At 38.9% G+C, this 9,680-nt stretch overlaps 1 protein-coding gene across 1 annotated transcript; it reads right to left on the bottom strand.

Annotated features, from left to right (window-relative positions):
• Window positions 1-6,612: 6,612 nt before the first annotated feature.
• On the bottom strand, window positions 6,613-9,325 carry LOC138034798 (mothers against decapentaplegic homolog 2-like). Its single transcript, XM_068881903.1, has 4 exons — window positions 9,197-9,325; window positions 8,219-8,296; window positions 7,469-7,504; window positions 6,613-7,368 (listed from the first exon to the last, which is right to left on the bottom strand). Exons 2-4 carry the CDS (start codon window positions 8,274-8,276, stop codon window positions 6,749-6,751), a joined length of 714 nt encoding a protein of 237 aa, XP_068738004.1. The 5' UTR covers window positions 8,277-8,296; window positions 9,197-9,325; the 3' UTR covers window positions 6,613-6,748.
• Between the last annotated feature and the right edge of the window lie 355 nt (window positions 9,326-9,680).

Here is a 9,680-nt window from a genome sequence, read left to right as displayed (position 1 = left end):
AGTCAATACCCACATTTCACCCTTGCTCGCCATAGAGTCTCCAGTAGCTCAGTGGTTAGAGCATCCGACTAGATCACGGAGGGTCGTGGGTTCGAATCCCATCTGGGGCTCGGATTTTTCCGAGTTCCCAGTTGGTTCTACCATCATTTCACTTCTCATGTGTTTATATCATTCTCACATTCAACATTGAGTTAGACGAATTATTGCTCTATTGATTTTTTTGGGAGGGGACGTCTCCTTTTGTCGTCCTTGATCGCAGGGTATCTCTTCTGCCCGACGAGAGACTACGTCGACCAGGCTTTCACTCGTCACCAGACCATGCTACGATCTCTCTCACTCTCGTTTCAAAGAAGAAGAGAGACCCTGAGAGAGGTTGGGTACCAAGACTAGGCAAAGTATTGGATTTGTCACTACCACGGGAAACAATTTATTATGCAAAAGCAACAAATTTTATGACTGGCTGGAATGATCTGGTTTCAAAACTAGTTCTCAAAATATGGGAACGAAATTCCTTATTTCATATTGTGCATAGGATTTTCAAACGGAGTGGAAATGACCGCAGTTGATGGTGATGTGGCAACTGCACATCCAGGTCACGATTATTTCAGTCAGCGCCCTGCTCGTTCCCAAACTACGTTACGGATCACTGTTACAAACACTGAGGCCACCAAGCTTGTTATGAAATAACAAGAGGGTTGGTTGAGCTTGTGCACATAGGCAAAATTTCGCAAAGTAGTGTAGACCTCCGTCGCAAAAGTTCACACAAGTATCATTCTCTTCTGTGAAGTTCAATTAACAGATTTTATTTTAAAAATTGAGAATTATTTTTTCGCAAGGAAATTACGATGGAATATGGTGATCAATTTTCAAAACTGAGTGTAACGACAAAACGAATCACCGTTGTCGTAAGTAATGACATCGTAAAGCGAGTTAAACCCTGATGCTAACACTTCTCGGTTGTTAACAAATCCATTGTACTCAACCTGAAAGCCTTGCACATCGGTGATTTCCCAGCAGACCAAAGAATCGTACGTTCTTGAAACGGCTTGAAACGATAGTGAGCGTACAAAAGCCTGTGATGTTTAAATTTGGAGAGGTAATTGTCATTTTTCTCAACTCAACTGCGCGAGTCTCATTTAAATAAAAGAACTTTGTTTAACAGTTAAATAAGTGTGTTTTTTTGTGACGAAAGTTAACTACATGTAGGTCTTAAAGAAGATTAATTTAAGCTGTCTGAAGCAGTCGGTCGCCACTGGCTAATAAGCTTAAGATAGATCCAAGCAGCAGTTTCCTTCTAAGCTAATTTCAGACATGCGAGCTTATAAAAGGTCGTCCAACCAGTAGATCAGATCTCAGATCAAATATTCGTGATAAAACTTAGGTAAATAAATATAGTCATCTTATGCCCTCGCTGCATCCTATTTAACTTGGGCTGGTCGTTTATTTTATTGGTTAAAAGTAGCACGTTCCATTCAAATAATACCCTAACAACATCATTTCGTTTTAGGGTTGGGGCTCTCTTGGAAAAAATAAGGATCGAATTTGATTGAAGCTCACCAAACAACAAAAATTTTCAGGAGGCATTCTCGCATTAAGTCCGACGCTGCCAGTGCGTATATAAAGTAACGTGATATAGTATTGCTAAAATTGTTTGTATAACCTGATAAACTTTCGATTTGTCAAAATTAGGTGCCTACGGAATAAATGGTGACGGCTTATTATCTAACGCCTTCAAGGAATTCTTGGGTACTGATGACGTATAAGAACGCATCCTTCAAGGGGAGAAACTGTTTCCCACAGCTTGTCTTGCGTGCAACTAAAATTCTTAATACTCAGTACAAATAACAATTTTGTGCTATAAAGTTTCAGTTCCTGTAGAAGCAATAAAATATGTTATTTACAGGAAGGGCGGTCCGTATGCCGGGTAAAAAACCATGCCCGATGACGAAGGGCGAGAGCCATACTTTAGACGACGCCACAGTTTTTTTCCCATACAGACCGACGAAGATCGGTAAATTACTTGGTTTTTTTTTCCTCTTTGTTTGAAAGTCGTCGTTTTGTTGGAAGTTTCTTCCTCTGGATAGTAACACGCTCGTCTGAATACGTTTTCTTCAAATTTTATGTTTTCCTTACATATCTGCGTTTATGAGTAACTGTTGCCCTCGCGTGCTTACCAGCACGCTATTAGCCAATCACATTCCAAGATTTAGGATTCCGACCCACTAAGATGCTTTAGAAAAAAATTGTGATTTATCAATGTGAAGTTGACTGAAATTTGATTCAGTATCACCCGTGAAACACGATATTCAAGGCATCTGGGCTTCGTAGCATAACAGTGCATATCACGCAAAGCTAAACGATTATCATAGTTTTCACTAGTTTTAAGGATCCCCTTTAGGCCAAGAATCTTTTAAGGTTGGTTTCACTAGCGACGCAGTCACAGTCGGAAGCAAAATACCGATTCCGCTCATGACTCCGTCGCTTACGAAGAAGCGGAAGAATAAACCAATCACAATGCTTGATTCCAAGCGTTGTGATTGGTTGGTTCTTTCACTTCTGCTTCCGACTCCGACAATCTAGTTTTCACGGGACCATAAGCGACTGAGTCATTAACGAAGTCGAAAGAAAATGGCAACGTTCTGATTCTTGTGACTCCGCTTCCGTTGAGCTTATCATTTATGACTCCGCTTTCGACTCCAATCTTTGATTTTCACTAGGTCATAAGCGCTCTTACAACTCCGACCACGATTCCGACTCCGACTCCGTCGTGAAAACCAGCCTTTAGGCAACACGACACACGTTTTCAAGAAAGATTTCTCAATTACTCTTCAGTAGCAGCGGGGGAAGCAATGGTCAGCCGTAGTGCCATTTATTATTTGTACCATATCCTTACTTTACGGACTAGAAAACGAAAAGGATGTTCTAGGTATGAAGTATGAGGTGAATCTGGTAAAAAGGCAGGAAGAATCAAGTATGAGCGTGGTGGCTTGATGTCTTTAAATCATTCGCAAACACTCTGTGCAACTCCGAGTTACCAAACAGAAGTGAACAAGTTAGTTTGTTCGGCTATCGCCGCATAGCGATTTGGATCGCCAGCAAAAGTTGATTTGATCGCTTCACGTTCTGAATTGATACTGGGCGAATTATTTCACGATTCAAGCGACAAGCAGAAAATTAACGGACGCGCAAACCACACGAATTTCGGAGCATTAAATCGTCTCTAAGAAATGAATTGTCCGAAAAAGTGAATGACGTTTTTGGTAAATGGACAGCTAGATTAGTCATCACCGACAAAAGGAAATGGATGGAGAATGAAATGGAGTGGCAAAAAGAACGAGATCAAATCGAAACGGGAAAATTTTGATGGAACAACCACGACGATAGTTCTAGATAGTGAGCTCTGTGAGCGGGCAAAATCGGGGCAAAATGAACCAAATCCCGCACTGTGATCAGCTACCCGAGCGGGCAAGATGGAGCTATACTGCCCGCTCGGGATTTCTCGCTTGGTCCCGCAAGATCAAAGATCATTTTTTGGTGTTTTATCCCATATAATAAATCCTTTATTGATCAAGCTTGTTCGGTCAAGAACCCCACGCTTGGTCCATAATCCATATATACAACAGTCAGCCATAACAAGCATGCCGATTGCAAAGTAAAACAGGACTACCTTTCTTCACAAGTTTGTTCTCAATGTATAATTCACAGATAAACAATAAGACCTTAAAGATACCGCACATATTAAAATAAACTTTATGACAGACGCACAAGAACAACGATAACAATACCACCTAAAAGATGCTTTACATATACCAATATTACAAATTAAACTCCTTATTTGATACTTCGCTATTTACAACCAAAATCTGCTCTAGTAAAATCGTCAAAAACTATGCTTAAAATTTTCAAGTTCGCTCTAAATTTACAAGCTACATTGTCAGGGTATATACTTAAGTCCCGTTCACAAGGGCATTTTTTGGTGACAATTTTATGTGGTACTTAATCGTGTAGATAGCACAATTGAAAATTCGCGGTCAAGTGGGTCTGCAAGGTTGCCTGGTCCTCCAATGGCAGCAATCTGCCACATGTAATGTAACGACTCGTCTACACGAGCAATTTTTCATATCTGACAACTTTTATTTGTCACATAAAAGCTAACACGCCAGCTTTTCTGCAAATACACTTGTCACATAAAAATTGGCGAAGTTTCCTCGTCTACACGAGAAAATAAAAATTGTCACTTAACAATAGCTCGTGTACACAGGGCTTTAATGATAAAACTGTATTTCCTTGATTCTTCTCATGATAACAAAACCGTTGAGCATCTTTCACGCAGATGATGATGAGAAACACACTCGATGAGAACTTAAACCCTCCCAAGTTCCAGAAGACAAGTCAGGATTCAAATATGCTGTTTCTTAAACTGTGTACGCGAAGAATATAAATTACACATATCTCCGGCAACAACAGCATGCCGGGCGTCTGTATCTAAACAGGGACCCATCACAACTGCTGTTACTGATAGACGACTACGGTTCCGTTAGCCTCAAATCTCACTGATAAATTAAATTCTGGTTTTATCTACTGAAACGGAGTCTTTTATACATCAAATCAAGAATAAGTTATATTAAGTCTGTTAAAAATATACATGATGTGCCGATACCAAAGAGCTAAATCCCGGGAAAGTCCAAGAACTGCACCATAATCGGCAAGCGTTGTTCTACTGAAGCAATGAGTAACGACACTGAATCACACATATTTTGTCGAATGCAATAAAAAATGAGTGGCTGTGTGATCGGTACCAGTAAGTTGTACTTAAAGAAGACGAAGCAGTACTACCTTACGGGCAGACCTTACTTAAGGTCGAAATCAATCATGGGTGCACTTGCATGCTTGGGGTTTCTAGAAAATTAAGTTTTTTAGAATATTGCATTTTGTTTACTCAACTCCGAGTTTAGAGATCGAAATAATGGTGTATGAAAACTGGGGTGAATTGAAATCGATTTGATCCCTTTCGGTCAATCAAGCTTGAAATAATCAAAGCCCGTGAAAAAAAGTTTGCCTGCCACGGTGTTGAAGAAAACCGGAAGGCAAAGGTAGATTCTGTCACCAGAGGGACCCCAACCTTCAAAATCCTGGATTCGCCTTTTCTGCACTTATCCCAAAAGAACTTTCTTCTTGATTAGTTCGGACAGAGTAAAGCAGTTCAAACCCAGTTTTGAAGCCACTCCTTTGGTGAAAGCTAAACATCGGCATATACATGAAAAAATTACTCGACCCTGATTGGCTGAGAGCAGTGCAGTTCAAGTGTGACACAGTCCGAAAAGTGTAATACACCAGTGCAAAAAATGTAATACCAGTGCAAATTACACATCGAAATTCTGGATTAGGATTGGCTAATAAAAAATAGGGTTTGGTAAGAACCGATCAAATCTTTTGTTTTCAAATAAAGTGCGTGCCTTGGATGGCGCAATTTGTAGCACAATTTTCCCCTGATTGCATGATACGCGTGCATTTCGTCTGCTTAGCCATCTCGAATTTTTTCATGTATATGATTATTAAGGACTTTTCTTGTGAAATTTGTAATAAATAAGCACTAAGCACTTGCCCTACGGGATCGTGCAATTTTGGTCGTCTTTGAAAAAAATTAATCGTGCTTATTTATTCCAAATTGCACTCGAAATCATGCGATTATCTATACATAATACAATTATAAATTTGTAACCTATTTATTTCATGTGTCTTCAACAATGAAACAAGGTAGACTGAATGTAGAGGTAACAATGCTCCTAGTTGAACATTGAACATGCGCATGAAATTTTAGAAAGTGTGGAAGCTTTGGTAAGTTTTAAAAGATTAACCCTTTTAAAACGACCAGTTCAATGGGATTCTGACAAATTTATGAAATTAGTATGCGAGCAGGTATCACCTTCAGGTTCTTTCACAGTAGGAATACACTGAATTAACCATGAATTTGGGTCTTCCTCAATTCCTCCTTGAGTTAAAGAATAATTGGACGATAAAAAGTGATCTTAAGCCTTTTAAGTATGTAGCTGGCAAGAAATTACCATCACTGGTCCAAAATATATAAATTAATGTTACTATGCACGACCTTGAGTAAGTATCAAGATCAAAAACAGATTGGCACAAATATTAGCTACTAACAAACAAGATCTCACTGATGTACAATATTTATTGATTGTGTGTATATCAATGTCAGACACACAAGGTTTGCGTGACAGAGCGAGGGTTAGTCGTCTTAAGTGAAGAATTTTTGTCGAACTCACTCCAAGAAATTGCACCTTTTCTCTTAATTTAACCTTGACAGCTTGATTTACCTTTGCTGCCATTTTCAGCTGGATACTAGTAATTATTATTTTAAGCTCTAAATTGGCTACCCTAAATCTCTTCCATAAAAATTATCTGTGGGTTATTGGGGTTACGCTAAAATCTCTTGGCCCTATTGCATAATCTTGGGCTGAGAGTTATATGTACATGCGTGAACAAAGATAAAAATCGCCTATTGTTCTGCTAACTGAGCCAGCCCAGTTACCAGGACGACCAGGATTTTGTCTGATTCACACTGAACAAGACACAGTACTTTCTCTCTCTGTCCAGTTAAAGTAGCTACCATGTATTGTAATTGCATATTTATGTCTAAAATAACCCTTTCAACTCCATGATAACCTATGTACTGTTAAAATCTTAAAAACAGAAGTAGTACTTCTCTGAAATGTAACTAGTACATGTATTACGACATTGAAGAACAGTGCGTGGAAGGTGAACCCATCTGTGTTAGCACTTTATCAAGCCACTGGAGTGGACCATTAAGGTGAAGCTCTATCCAGCATGGTGTACTGGTAACAGTTTGTCTGCGATATTCCGCACCCCATCCTTTAACAAATGACATTCTGATGGTGCACATGCGAGTTAATGCATAAACAGCTTCAAAACCCTGATTGACAGATTGTGAGAGCAATTGCGCAAACTCCTGGTTGTTGAAGATCTTTAAGTTGCAACCAGGTGGAATTTTGCAAACGGTTGCTGGATGCCAGTTATATCGCTGATTACAGTTGGGGCTCTGAACAAATATACTACTGTCACTTAAACATTCCGCAAACACTTCTCCGCCAATGTAATACAGACGCACACCTTTTCCAATATGCTTACGCGTCATCTCAATCTGTGGATTTCGGTTAATGTTTGACAAGAGCCCTAAACAGAATCTGTCTGAACCAGAGGGATCAGTGAAACCATCCACCGTAAGACTTGGTTTGGCAGCGTAAAAACTTTCACCAACTCTTGTATTCATCTCATAATATGAAATTTGACACCAATGAAGAGGCTCTGTATACTGCACAGGCTGAGCATCTGATGACAAAAATGTGACAAGAACATGAACATTACCGATAACATAACAAGATACAAATTTTCTTGACATTAAGCGAATGGTGTTGATGAGATGTCTCACCTATAAGTGATGGATCTGGTGACAAAGGGCACTGATCTGTAATAAAAGCAAATACAACAAAGGATTAAGGCCGCTACTTTAAACACTTCTGCTGAAAGAAGTTTGCTAGTAGCATGACATAAGAGCAAAAGAAATGCACTGTTGTTAGATGACCACAGCAGATAAATTTGTAACCTCTAGAACCAGATGATACACTACAAGCAGTTGCTTGGTTGCAAGCAATAGGACAACTGGAAAATCAGAGTCCTACACAGACAGGCAGTATAACACCAGAGGTCTTTTTTTTCCAGTTGTTTTTTTCCCGCAGCCAAGCAACCAGCCAATAATCTTTCCCACTCGCACATAACACCTTGAAATATCTACAGTTGCATCTAAAACAAGCTCAAAACAGAGAGGGAAGGAGAAGAAAATTATAAAAGCAGAGAAGGAAAAATGCCACGAATGTGCGCCTCATAAAAATGCAGAAAGAAGTTAACTTTCACCCAACAGTTTAAGTTTTTAGCATGTTTGCAGAAACTGGTAGCAGATCATTGATCGTGTCACTAAGAAAACGGATTGAAATCAGCCCAACATAATGCTAGGCATGACCCATCAACCCAGTTCCACTAGAATGAATAATCTTGACTGATCTTCTGACTGCAACTTACCTGGAGCATGACAGTCACACTTTGATTGAAAGAGAGGTTTAGTCACGATACTATTTTTATACTAAATTGCAAATGTGGACCTGTGAAAGAAATGACCACCAACCTGTCTGCATACTTTGCGGTTGATCTCCAGACATCTCAGAGCACTGATCTTCAGACATGTACCCACCTGTTGGAGTTTCTTAAAAAAAAAAAAAGAACCTTCATTTTCATGAAACGTTTTGGGGGGATATACCATGGCAACCAGTTGAATAGATTTATCATTACCAATTATGTGTGGATGCAAAATATACTGAATTATGATAGCAAATATTTAACAATGTCATTGTCACTATTGTTATAACACGGTAATCTAGTAAATGGGGCTAGTACTGCTTGTTTTGTAATCATGTACGTGGTGTGCAAAGTTAATCATTTTCAAGACATTACCATACATTAAACAAGAAATAATTAACAAAGAGGGATTCAGTACAAGAAAAGTGTCTCTTTACACAATACCTAGCCCAAGGGAAAAACAAACACTCTTCTCAGTTATAAAAATTGCTCTTTGGTTTGTAGGAAATGACTCAATTTTTAGAAACACACATGTACATGATTCATAAAAATAGTATCTCTGTTTTGTTGGTATCAATTAAGTTTCTTTAGCCTGTCTAACAAAATGATTTTCAGCTTTAATGTGGTGTCTGTTCTGAACATGTAGGTACATTTATAGACTTGCATGTGGATCCTCACCAACACTGTGTCAACCTATCTATACATAAACATGGTTGTATGAACTGAAATTCCTGACTTGTTTACTTTTTTGGCTAGAATTACACTACAATGCTTGCCTTCTGATACAAATTCACTGCCAATAGCACGATACACCCAATAACTGATAGAGAAAGCAAATTTTATTTCATTTTTGTGGTATGAAGATTTCATATTGAAAATTATATTCCATGTTTATACCAAACTAAGGTTATAAAACAGGAAATAACGTACTCTTCCCGTTTCTTGCATGCACAGGAACTAACTAATGACTGTCAACATTGTATCATCAGATAAAAACAAAATCATTCTTTTAAGACTTTTCCCTTACCAGGAAGGAATGAAGAATTTGTTGGTTCTTGAGTAGGAAATGAAGTATTTTCTGGTCTGATATGTTCTAACAGTGGCGGCCGTTCTCTTGGAAGGTCTGTTGTTTGTCGAGGAACTAGCACGGGAGGGAGAACTGAAAACAAATAAACTGAGCATTACTGGGTTGTATACAAACACTGTATCAAATACAACAAAATTATTATAATATACTTAATCATGACATTCCCAGACAGGAAAGGAAGGAAAGGAACGTTATTTAAGTTTCTAGTCATTCTAGCGCTGGAGCACTAATTGGGGACACTGTAAATTGAAATTAACAATTAACACAAATCAAGTCAAATGTTGGTTTTTGAGGAGAACCTGGAGAAAACCTCTCGGTGCTGAGTAGAGAACCAACAAACTCAACCAACATGTGACGTCGAGTCGAGGAATCGAACCCGGGTCACATTGGTGGGAGGCAAGTGCTCTCACCACTGCGCCATCCC

The sequence above is a fragment of the Montipora capricornis genome, unplaced genomic scaffold, assembly GCF_036669925.1.
Source record: "Montipora capricornis isolate CH-2021 unplaced genomic scaffold, ASM3666992v2 scaffold_195, whole genome shotgun sequence".
NCBI lineage: Eukaryota > Metazoa > Cnidaria > Anthozoa > Scleractinia > Acroporidae > Montipora > Montipora capricornis.
Note: the sequence above shows the minus strand (reverse complement) of the source record. Positions and strands in the feature narration are given on the sequence as shown.